The following is a 12,447-nucleotide window of genomic DNA, read 5'->3' on the forward strand; positions in this document are numbered from 1 at the left end:
GCCAATTTAGTCCCAAGAAGTATTAAAGTAGTATACTTACAAGTATACTATTATTACATTGATATAAGTATACTTACTACATAAAGTATACTTGGGAAATACATACTTGAACTTCACTTATGTATACAAATAAAGTATACTACTTTTTCGTAAGGGAAAACAGGACTGTGTCAAAGGTTCAGGTAGTTCATAAAGATTGTTGACTGTGTGTGCCTTAGATAAAAAGAAATCATAAAGAAGAGTCACATTGTAAAAAAGGCCATGCCTCTTTGCATGCCTCCTCCTACTAACTCATTCTCTCATACACACATGACACATGCAACAGCTCCACCCTTAGAGGAACTACCCTTCCACTCACTCTCAAACTGACAGAGACGGCGAAGCAGCACGATGGATACAGTAAGAGCTTGTTCTGTCCTCTAATCCTTTTTCTTGTCTCTTTTGAAAACAATTAACTTTATTGTTGTGAAAAAGGGTTTTACTTTCTGTCACGTTGATGTCAGGACGAAAGACTGTCTCTTGTGCATTTACAGAGTTTCCTGTATGAAAGAAAAACTTGAAATGCCTTTGAGCAAGAGGCAGAATACTGTGTGTGTGCTTGGAGGTGTGTGAGAGGGCATGTACACGCATGTGTGTGAGCGAATAGCTAATCCAAATCAAAGCCTTTACAGGAAGAACTTGTTTTTCAGTTTCCTATAATTGTTTTGGTATCAGAATCCGTTTTATTTGCCAAGAACAAACATACAAGGAATTTGACACCAGTTTTGTGTATCTTTCGATGTACTTACAGAATACAAATAACAGCTATAGGAACAAGGGAAAAAGTTGTTAGTTGCTAGATCGTAGCATGCAGCAGAAGTACAGTATAAGCACAAAAATCTAGTACGTTTTTTTTAACACCTGCACTCATATCTTCATCTTCATCAAATCTTTTTGGCCTCTGCAAGATACAGTAGGAATGATATGTGCAAATATGTGCTGCTAATCAAATAAAACCCTTATATTGACTCAGCTTTGTGTGTATAACACTAGAGAGAGTGAAAGATATCGAGTGTGTTAACTGTAAATACATGACATAGTTGAGGAAACATTCTATGAATGGGAATTGATTATGAAGCAGTTATCCGGTAGGCTATATTTGACTATGATATGATCTAAAATGAAAAAGGAAAGAAAGAGTCAGCCTCTGTTTTGTCTTTCTTGAAGCTGTTTAGCAATCGCCACAAGGCTCACCTCAATTTAATCAGTTTCACCCACAGTATCACAGTTGTACAGCTAGTATATCACACAGCTCCCACATTAAAAAAAAACACGAGATGTGAGATGAGATCATCTGAGGGTGTGGAGCTTGCACGTGGTTTACTGATTGGCAAAAGGCAGATATGCGTTTTTTGCTTTGAAACAGTGCAGCAGGGTGTTACGTCATGTGGGAATCCCCAAAGCGTCATTTAGTAAACAGTTGGTTCTTACTGTAAATATTACTTGTTGGTTAACTTACAGTCTTACAGCTAGAGTGAAGGTGCAGATATCAAATAAACCATAGACATATATAAACTAGAAAACCTAAGGAATCCATCGGTACCAGCCACATCACACTAGCTTGCTGGGAAGGAGGCTAAATAACGCTCCAAAGTTAAGCTAAATTTAGGCGAGGAAAAACTGGCTTGGCCATTATCAAAGTGGTCCCTTGACCTCTGACCTCAAGATATGTAAATGAAAATGGGTTCTTTGGGTACCCACGAGTCTCCCCTTTACAAACATGCCCACTTTATGATAATCACATGCAGTTTTGTTTACAAAACCTGCAGTTTTTGAACGCAGTGTAAATGTGTTATTTTTGCCTATTCCAAAAATGGTGTATTTGAATATTTCTGCATACTGGGGTCCTTAAACAGTCTTGGAATTGCATATATTGGGTATCACTGTAAAGCTGAGACTTTTGTGGATCCAATGAGCCCAACTGTATTCATGTGTGATGATATTAGTCCCCATAGCAGCCATTTCACATAGTGAGACCATTTTTCTTTTTTAAATTTGACCTCGCTGTATAAAATGACCTGTGGTGACCTCTAGGATAATCACAGCCTCATGAAACTCTCCAGCCACAATCTAGAGAACTGGGGCATTCAGAGGATTTATGGCTTTTCTCGGTAGATTGACAATAAGGGGGTTTCTGAGCAGTTTCCATCTAATCGCCCAAAAGTGCAAAATCTTGCAGGAATCTCCAAATATCAAAAGGTTTTGATACCAAATCACAGCATGGCGTTTTCTATGGTGTTCCTCAAGGTCTTGGTGTCTTAATGTGGTATTCTTGAGGAATTTTTGATCATTTTTATCAATTTGTGAGTGGTAAAAAATTGTTAAATTTAGCACCAAATCTATGTAACAAATGGTTTGAACCCAAAAATTGCTGCAACCACATATGAGACAAAATAGAACATGGGAATGGCCATCATATATTTCCATCATAATGTTCTAAGCCCTTATACACTGTCACAATATACTTGAATTCATTATTTCCCCAAACTGTAGCCTCAAAAATGCCATAGTGTTGACTCAACATCTCTCTGATACAGTCTCAACAAAGAAAATGTACATGTAAGTTATTATATTAGATTGGATAATTACTATATTATAGGTGCTGGAGTATCAAACAGACACAGTCATGGAAAAAGTCATCAAAATTTCTTTTCTTATATCATGGTCAATTAATACTGAAGAATACATGATGCATGTTGTTTATTTTCGCCTCATGACACCTGAAACTTAACATCAGTTACTGTTACTTAAGGCCCTTGGGAATTCCCTCAGATGAGGTTTCTGTTGAGGGAAAACAATGCTGCTCATTATGAAGCAAGGTGGTTCCCCTGAGAGTCCTCATTTCTGAAGGTTATTTTTTTGTCACAAAATACTGGATATTCTGTGAATTTGTGTTCTAAGTACAACGTTTCAATACAAGAAACTTTTATATTATTTAAATACTGTATGTATGAGTCCAGGTGAGACCAGGTGTTTAAGAAGACAAGGCATGGGAAACATCATAATTAGCTGACAGCTTTCATTGTCCCTTTCCTTATTATCTTGTTACACTACAGCGTACAACTGAAACAATTCCGATGGTGTTTCCTGCCTGGGAATTTCCTGAGATTTTAAGTCTAGCTGGCTACTAGCTTATAAAAACATTCATGTCTTGAAGAAAATCAAGTTTTTACTCACTAAAACACAAACATATGCACTACCTGAAACTATTTACAGTATTAACTAATACTTTCAGCACTTGGTTTCTATAATACCACATACAAATTAATAGAATACCTGAAGGCACTCAATGAAGTGTGAAGGCAGATATTCCCAGCAGGTACAAGACACAGCCTTCTGCAAATCGACGGGAACAGGCTCTCCGTTACTGCTGATACTCAGATAAGATCGTGTGTTGTTTGTGTAGATTCAAGAGACTGTGTTTACTGTATAAACGCAGATTCCACCAGACAAAACTATTTTCAAAGTATGTACACTTAGATTAGAACAGCTGGTAGGGCGTGTTTTCTATGGCAGCCACCCAAAGACAGCAACAACAGCATCACTTTTGTGCTTTAACAATCATTACAGTCATGATTAAGATTTAGATTCACGAGCAATCTGAGCCAATGACCCGCTGACACACAAAGACAAATGGATTCCTGTCTGATGAATGCTACCATGCACTGATTTGAAAGATACCAAATGAAATCAAAAGATAATCAATCCTATCACAGTGATTAACTTGTTTGTCTTTTCAACAGGCTTCACGTTGCGACCCACATTTCCCGTAAGTAACCCTGCCATTTTCTATTAGCTCATTATGATTTTTTAAAATTTGTCAGCAGTGGACGTTACAACGCTGTGACTCACTTCGAGTCTATTTTCAAATTCCCTGCATACGACCCAGTTAATAATGTTAGAGCATGATGTTATCAGTAAACAACATGATGTGACCTTTATATTTGGGTGGGGCGCCTAAGATGATTTTCACAGAACAGCCAGTCATTGTTATTAATGTGTTCCATGTGTGAGTCGCAGTCCAGAAACTGATTGATTCAAACACCTCCTTCCTTCCAACTGCTGGCGGCAGTCTTACTGTAAGCCTCCCACTAAAGGAAACAACTAAAAATATCCTTTGAACACTTAATAGTCTGAGAACTGACATACATGAGTCATAGTGTTACAAATAATTACTTCTGCTGTGAAATATTAGACTCTATTACTAGTTGACCCTGCGATCAAGTCTTAAATTGTACTACCACTGAATCAATCCAGTAGTTGACAACATGAGTCCAATGTAAAGTTGTAAACCTAACGATAATACAATGGAGCTATTGCTGCCTGTGTCAAAGGTTATCAGCTGAAGCTGCAGCGCTAAAAATGTATGACAAAAACATGGACCCAAATTATCTAAAAGGGCAAGGACACTGAGAACTGAGGGTTACATGTATTTCCTGTAATAAGTATTTCTATCAGTAACACTCGGTTTTACTCTAAATTGGAGTCAACTCGAGGAAGAACTATTGAAATGAAGCACCTTATGGACCCATAAAGTAATATACACACATATTCATACGGCTGAGCTTGGTGTGGGGCTTAATCACACCTTTGAGTGTGTTTTTATAAAGTCGAGGTGGCACAGACATTTCAGCTTTAGAGAGATTGACAGTTGGTGACAGAGGAGGGTAAGTTCAGTCAATATGAGCATGTGTGGCTCACACTGACTGAACTGAGTCACTCAATTACAGGATATCTGGGAACAGGGCCAGGGGAATTTAGGTATTAAGCATTGTTTCTGTAAAATCATGTGTCACTGTAATGCCCCTGAGTTAACCCATGTAAACAATTTGTTTTGTTTCCTCTTGTTGTCATAGAAACCCAAGGCTGTCCTTCTGGCTGTCGGCTCTGGTTTTGACTATGACGTGGTCCTCTTCTGTCACAGGTGAGCAGTTCTGTAGTATCAGTGCATCAACAACACATTGTCATTTGTTTTACAGTGAAACTAGTTGTTTATATAAGTAGATTATACACATTAGTCATATCCCAGCACTGTCCTCTGGTTGCAAAAAGAAGTCTGATTGTATAGAAGTCTATGAGAAAATGAGCCTACTTCTCACTTGATTTATTACCTCAGTAAACATTGTAAACATGAGTTTATGGTCTCAATCGCTGGTTTCAAGTCTTCTTCAATAAAGCGCGATGTTCATTTAGTAAATTATGGTCCCATTAAGAGTAAAATAGACCATAAAGCAGGGTATGCTTTAGGGCGTGGCTACATTATGATTGACAGATCGCTACTACGGCGTTGTCCGGTCTGGGAGTTGTCCGTTTTTTCGTCTTACAACGTCTTAGCCCTTTCACACAAAGTTAATTATAACATTTCCGTTGCCTAAAAAATTCTTATTCAGCATTCGTTTGTTTTCGGTTGTTCGGTGGTAGCTCCACCATCTCGTGTCATTTCTGGTTGCAAAAAACCAAGACGGTGACGGACAAAATGCACAAACTCGAGACTTCAAAACGGCAGTCCAAAAACCAATTGGTGACGTCACGGTGACTATGTCCACTTCTTATACACAGTCTTTGCTTTAGCTCATTGTCTGGATTTTAAAGGAATAGTTTACCATTTTGGAAACTATGTTACATTATTCGTTTTCCGAGAATCTTCTCATCTAATTTACTATCACAGTCCCACAGCCCTCATCGATCCTATAACTGTTTTCAGCAGAACAACTATAAGCTATCTGCCCAGACACCTGCCCCAAATATCAGACAGACAAAGTTCATGACTACCTGCTGAAGAAAGTTGAATATCTAGCAAGCTATAGACACAGACATGTTTTGTTGGCGGACAAACAAAACAGACCTTAAAAATGAACAGCGTGGCTAAAAACACACAAGGTGACAATGAAAAGTGAAACCTTTAGCTCACTGTAACGTCACTTTTGATATTGTGACCTTTAGATTTTGAAAAACATGACAGGGACACTACTAGTTGTGTCTTTTAACACAAACCATAAAGGGCAAATAGGCTGAAGAGGAACTGAGATTAGTCTACCATACATCACAGACAGGAGCTATCAAAAAGCCTAAACAAAAACCCCTAACCTTTGAAACCACCCACAGCCTAAAGTAAGAACTGCTTAATCAACGTATATTGCTTAGGTTTATTTCAAGTCAAATCATAAAGATGGCAAACCATTGTGTTAATTATCAATCAGTCATTCACACCTTCATCTTCTCAAGACTTGGTTACTGTAAGTCCCTCCTTTCTGGCATCAACCAGAAGTCACTCTCTCGCCTCCAACTAGTTCAGAAAGAAGCAGCCTTCTCACTTCTCACTGGCTCTAACAGACAACATCACATCACCCCAATCTTGGCGTCTCTCCATTGGTTCCCGGTTCGATTTAGAATTGATTTTAAGATTTTACTGATCACTTTTAAAGTACGTCTGGGTCTGGCCCCAAGCTATATAGCACAAATGTTGACCCCATATGAGCCAGCTTGCAGCCTTAGATCCTGGCAGATATGTTTCGATCAGCACCGCCCACTAGCCGAAGCAAACTTTCTCATTTTACAGCAAAACAGTACACTGCAAGATGTTTCTGAAAACATTTGAGGCAAGAAATATTACAGTAACAGAATATTAATTCATATTTGATCAGCGCTGCCTAGTTTGACCGTTTGATCGGAGTTTGCGAGTGATTGATAGCCAAGTGACAGCTGCCTCCGTTGAAAGAACAGCCAATAGGAACGCTCTCTCTCTGAAATTACCTGTGATTTGCCAAAGTCTCCTGTTACGGGCTAGATTTTTTAAAGCCTGAAAACAGAGCCACGAGGAGGTGCAGAAGTTTTCTCTCAGAGCACTTGAATTACAATGTGCTGAAAGGTTATTATGGAATTTTTGCCAAATGACGCCAAAAAAATTCTGCCTACTGAAGCTTTAATTTTATTTTCATTTCTCATATTACACTACGCATATCATTAGTCTTTCAGTCCACACTTACATTCGTGGTTCATTATTTACATAATGTACTTTACAAAAATGCTACCAACACAATTAGCCTGCAATTAAAGATAATACATTTCTTTAAGTAAATTTTATTCTGTTTCATGAACGGTTTCCCAGCATGCTCTGACCCTTTACTCTCGCTTTCTTTTCTTTTCCAGAAAGTGCTGCTCCGATTCAGCTCAGAGGGGAGGTCGGTGGAAAAGTGACCTTTCGCTGCCCCGTTGCAAAACAAAGGACACACATATTTTTGTATCTTCAGAGGGGCGACATTTTTGTCAACGGGTACCATGTAAAAAATATATCACGGCCGCCATGGGAGAACACCAGAGTGGATGACGACAAGACAACTATACACATGTACAATTTGGACATGTCACATAGTGGGGACTATCGGTGCGTCATCCGGTACAGTGACAGTGCCACTCAAGTTGTTGAAACTACTATTCATCTCGCTGTCACAGGTATGAGTGTGTTAACATTTAAAAATGTTTTTGATTGTTTGAGTTTTGGGTTGTTTGCCAACACTTTACAACGCTATGATACTATATATTCAGTATTCTGAATTACGCACTCAGCTCATTTCTAACATCGTAGGTGAAGAATCTTTACACGTGAAAGTAGTGCCTGTGAAATTGTTTAGACAAAATCTTAAAAATGGGTTTCCACCTATCAAATCGCAGATGTTTGAGCTTTAGTACCGCAGAGATTTTAACAATTGGAATGACAAAGGACAAAGTCAATGCCCTGGATTGGAACTGATATGAACACAGAAGTCTGTGCATATGCCCTAGCCAGCTGAGTCTACAGAAAATTATTTTCCGTGCAGGTGTTAAAACCTCGATTTTACTCTCAATTATACTTGTTAAAGCAGGGATGTGCTGTTTGAGGTAAAGGCAATTTCATTCACAGACCAATTTGTGACTCCAAGCCCATTTAGTCTGGAGTCCATCCCAGCATGTCCTTTAACAAAAGCAGGGAAACAACAGGTTGTCTGTCACATGGCCACCACTGTGAATAGATGTAAAATCCCTTCAGTATAATTCTAAAAACACTTAAATCCACCACTCTCTCAGTAAAGGTGATTTGTCTGTGAGTCTGATCTTTTTTTCTGTCTCTCTCCTACAGCGACCTACAGCAAACCTGCACTCACAGTGCAATGCAGCGATGAAAACCGTCATTTTAGTTGCCAGGTGACATGCGCGTCACATGGCGGCTACCCAGGCACCGAGGTGATGTGGAATGTATCGGGGAGTCAGATGTGGAAGGTCGTGAACAGCAGCGAGATGAGCAACCCAAACACCATGCTGGTCAGCAGCTCCAGCACAACATACATCAACTGCTCCAACGGAGGGCCGATGTCCCTCAGCTGCTTTCTGGGCAACATCACCTCAGACACCATCAGGGTCTGTGAGAGAGGTGGGGAAAGCAGCCAAAAACTTTACTCAGGTTACTCAAGTAGAATTAAAAGTAGTCATCAAAATAACTACATGAGTAAGAGTACACAAGTATTTTCCTGAAAAAAAAATACTCGAGTAGTGAGTAACAAACCACCGTCTTATGTCATAATTAACCCAACAAAAATATTTAAAAGGTCAGTTCACCCAAGTTCCAAAAAAAACCATGTTTTGACATATTTTCTGCTTCACTATGACCTGTTTCCACTGTGGCAATTGAATTAATTTAAATACAGTCAATTTTGTAATGCTAGACTCTCAAAAAAAGTTAAATTCACCTAATTGTATTTGGATCGAAGCAGGAATTTCAGAGACAGATATCTCAAAACCATTCTAAATTAAAAAAAACAGCACTATCTGCATGGCTATACTGTACAATTAAGAGAAAGAATATGTTTTCTGGGTTGTTATTTTTTGGCATTTGGGTGAACTGATTATTTAAAGGAACAGTGTGTAAGATCTGGCAGAATATATCAGTCAGGTTGCAGATTGCAACCAACTGAAGCTTCTCCCATGTGTCAAGTATGTAGAAGAACTATGGCGTCCAATGTGAAAACACAACTGTCCCTCTCTAGAGAGAGTTGTTGTAAGAGTAGTGTAGGTCATTTGGAGCAGAGCCAGTGTTCGAGAGAGAGAGAGTGGCAGCAATGGGAGCGAGTAACATTATCGACTCCGGCCCAAATCAGTGTTTAGTTAATCTGTTCTGGGCTACTGTAGAAACATGGCAGTGCAATATGACGGATTCCATGAGGTGGAAATATGAGAGATATGAAGGGCTCTTTCTAAGATAACAAAAACACAATGACTCTTATTTTCAGGTGATTATACACTAAAAAAACATACTTATTAATATTATATTCCATTTCTGCCAATAGATCCCCCTAATTATTACACACTGTTCCTTTAAAGGATATGTCTGGTGATTTTCTTTTCTTTTATCAGAAAATCCTATGAAAAGAATAAAACCAACAATGAACTGATCCTACTAACAAGTATTTTCTGTGTAGACAAAGCCTGATGTAGGTATATTCTTCTGGGCTATAGTGCTTCATTATTGTCCAAAAACTATTCAAAGAGCCAAACTATTGCTAGCATGGACATAGACACTGTAGTTTACATTAAGTCAATCCCACATACTCGTCCTGCTGCCGTAACATAGACCGTATGTAAAGATGGACAACATGACAGCTTCCCAAAAGTGAAGCTAGAACATCTCAATCGCCCCCTGGTGGCTGGATGCAACATAGGTCATAAATCCTGCCCCATCCATGTTAGTGGATGGGACATGAGCCAAACTAAAAAGTCAAAGTGCACATCAAATACATTTTTCCCAAAGTCATTTGAGGTAGTTCTTATCACACTGGTGTATCATTTTCTGATACGTTTGGTTTAATTAGTTAATTGATGAAGATTTATATCTTAAGTAGAAAGAAATGGGTTTCAGGACACTTAATGGGATTTGTTGACAAAAAGAAATATACAACATGTTGCTTATGTTTTAATCTCAACTGTTGCAGTTCATATGTTTTTGAGACTGATAAACATTGTTCTCGTCTGAAGGTAAACCCAAGGATCCATCTGACTATACCAATCCTTATGTGATACTAGCCATCTGTGCAGTGGTGGTTGTCAGTGTGTTGGCAGTGCTGCTGCTGTGGTGGAAACACAAGGAAGGACAGACAAGTAAGGACAGATAATTGGCTTGTCACAATGTAGCTGTTCTACACACATTTGCATATGTGCTTGTAAAAATTCTCACAACGGTTTCTGTGTTGGTTTCCAGGATCAGAAGATATACCTCTGAGGTGAGTAAATGGATTTGAGTTGTAAGTGGATGTTTACAATTGCCACATTTATACTTTGATTACATTCATAAGTAATGTGAAATATAAGTTGATAAAGAGTTTCATGAGACACAACTGAAATAAAGAAAAGCTGTAATTCATTGTAACTTGTACATCATATCGAAATTGTATAACGACTGACCTTATACCCCCCCTTTCTTTCCATATTATTTTTCATTTTCTCCAGGGAGGTAGAACCCCTCAATGAAAACAAAGAAGGGATAGATGCATCTTGAGTGCTGAACTGATGAAGAGGAAGGTCCAATTTTTCCTTGGACCGTAGAATCTGTAACTAAAACTGTGTCAGTCAAGAGTACGTTACATTTGTGAGAGACTGGCTGCATATGAGACAGGAACGGTCCACAATAGTCTGTGACTCACTGGGGACCGCATGCTGTCAACATTTCACTGACATGTTGTGACCTTTTAAGTGTTTAAGGAAGTATTCCTTCTCAGTATTCTTTTACAGGGGAGGTACAGTGCGTCATTCAACTGAGAATAGCTGACTTCTAAAAAAAAAAAAAAAAAAAGAGGACTGTTCCAATGGTTTGTGGTGAGGTGTTACACTTCCCAAAACTGTGAGCAGTGAAAAAAAAAAATGTTTTTACAGTTTGGTGAAATATATTATATATTTTACTGTTACGTTGACCTCTACAGGCAGAAGTGAGATCTGTTATACTCGATGCACGTTTCACTTTCGGACTGTGTTTCATCATTTTTAAATACAGTATATTGTTGTTGTTGCACTTTAAAATTATACATATTTGTTATTTAATGCCCATAATAGAACAGTAGTCATATCACATTGGTACCTACTTATTTTTGTTTGAAAGTGATCAAAAAGCTACTGTAGATCCCTAATTTTTTCCAGGGTTTTAATCTTTTTTTACTCTCTAATTAGCTTTCAGAGTAGTATCAGTATCAGAAGCTGTGAAAAATATGTACAATTGCAGAGAAGATGGAAGTCAGAATACTGTTTGCACATGAATTTGTTCTCTGCAGTATAACGTTTTCTGCAATAGATTCCAGTACTCTCACATTCCCCTGTAAGGTGCAATATTGAATATACAAAGGTGATGGGTTTTTTCTTTGTTAATTCAATTGCCGTTACTCTAGATTATTTTTTTAGTGTTCTTTGCAACTCAGAAATTTTTTTCTCAGGTGACTGTTCTCATGTGAAATACTGCTGTTTTGCTACATATTTATTTTAATTTATGCTGTATATTGTTTACCCTGTTTACACTAGTTTGGGTAATTCTGGATATTATTCCTCCTTCCTCAGAATTACCAAATGATCTCAAAGGGCTGCTTTCATTTCCTAAATCTGTAAGAAATACTCCTGTCAGATCGCTGTTGTAACTTTGTCTCATTTTCATTCTTTGGTTCTGAAATCAATTAAACATGTGTAATTAATTTTTATTGTGCTGTGTGAAGAATTACTCATTTTTTAATTACTCAAACGAATTGAAAACTAATTTATCTTCAGTTGCAATGCAGTTTTATTGTCACTAGATGTCGTACTAGCACCACAGAGTCAAGAACCTCCTGCTGTCATGGCTGATTGCCTGAGCCTGATCACATTTATTTATGATTGCCTGTAATAGAAACTTCATTTCGACCAGCTTGGGGATGAAACAATGTTTATGCTTACAGCACATGATGTATAATAAGAGCACAATCGTTTTTAACTGGCATACATGATGTGTCTCTGACCTCAATGTGTGGTCACCTGCCAGGAGAAGGATGCTTTATCGAAGGAAAAAAGAAGAGAAATAAGAGCCGGAAAGAGGAGAGGATTGTAGACAATGATGTGACATCAAAGGAGGGAGGAGAAGAGATGTAAGGTCATTTGCTCAAATGAGTTTATGAGAAAGGAGACAAGAGGATGTCCTGTCTATTAAAGGGACTGTTTGTAACTTTCAGAAATGCCTGTTAACAGCGACACCTGTGGCCGTTAAGTCAACGAAAGTCAGCGTCGGGCTCGCACTTGCTCGCTCTAACTAGACATGAACGAGCATCGCTCAAAACAGTGAGGCGACACACGTCAGCTAAAACCACAATATCATTCGATATTTCACCTGCTTGGCAGTAATGTTAGCTGACCAGACGAAGGTCTCTC

The 12,447-nt window shown here is 38.4% G+C and overlaps 1 protein-coding gene across 1 annotated transcript; it reads left to right on the forward strand.

The window, feature by feature from the left end:
* Positions 1-336: 336 nt before the first annotated feature.
* On the forward strand, positions 337-11,747 carry LOC119492097. The gene is made up of 8 exons (XM_037776470.1): positions 337-399; positions 3,783-3,808; positions 4,896-4,963; positions 7,189-7,491; positions 8,156-8,446; positions 10,045-10,167; positions 10,268-10,289; positions 10,516-11,747. The coding sequence occupies exons 1-8, from the start codon at positions 391-393 to the stop codon at positions 10,562-10,564; spliced, it is 891 nt and encodes a 296-aa protein (XP_037632398.1). The 5' UTR covers positions 337-390; the 3' UTR covers positions 10,565-11,747.
* The last annotated feature ends 700 nt before the right edge of the window (positions 11,748-12,447 follow it).

This window comes from Sebastes umbrosus, chromosome 7 (genome assembly GCF_015220745.1).
Source record: "Sebastes umbrosus isolate fSebUmb1 chromosome 7, fSebUmb1.pri, whole genome shotgun sequence".
In the NCBI taxonomy this organism is placed as follows: domain Eukaryota; kingdom Metazoa; phylum Chordata; class Actinopteri; order Perciformes; family Sebastidae; genus Sebastes; species Sebastes umbrosus.

Excerpts from the sequence above, each read along its gene's own strand:
- LOC119492097 (XM_037776470.1), top strand. Across the intron at positions 3,809-4,895 it reads CGTTGCGACCCACATTTCCC|AAACCCAAGGCTGTCCTTCT; the intron begins GTAAGTAACCCT and ends TTGTTGTCATAG. Across the intron at positions 7,492-8,155 it reads TATTCATCTCGCTGTCACAG|CGACCTACAGCAAACCTGCA; the intron begins GTATGAGTGTGT and ends TCTCTCCTACAG.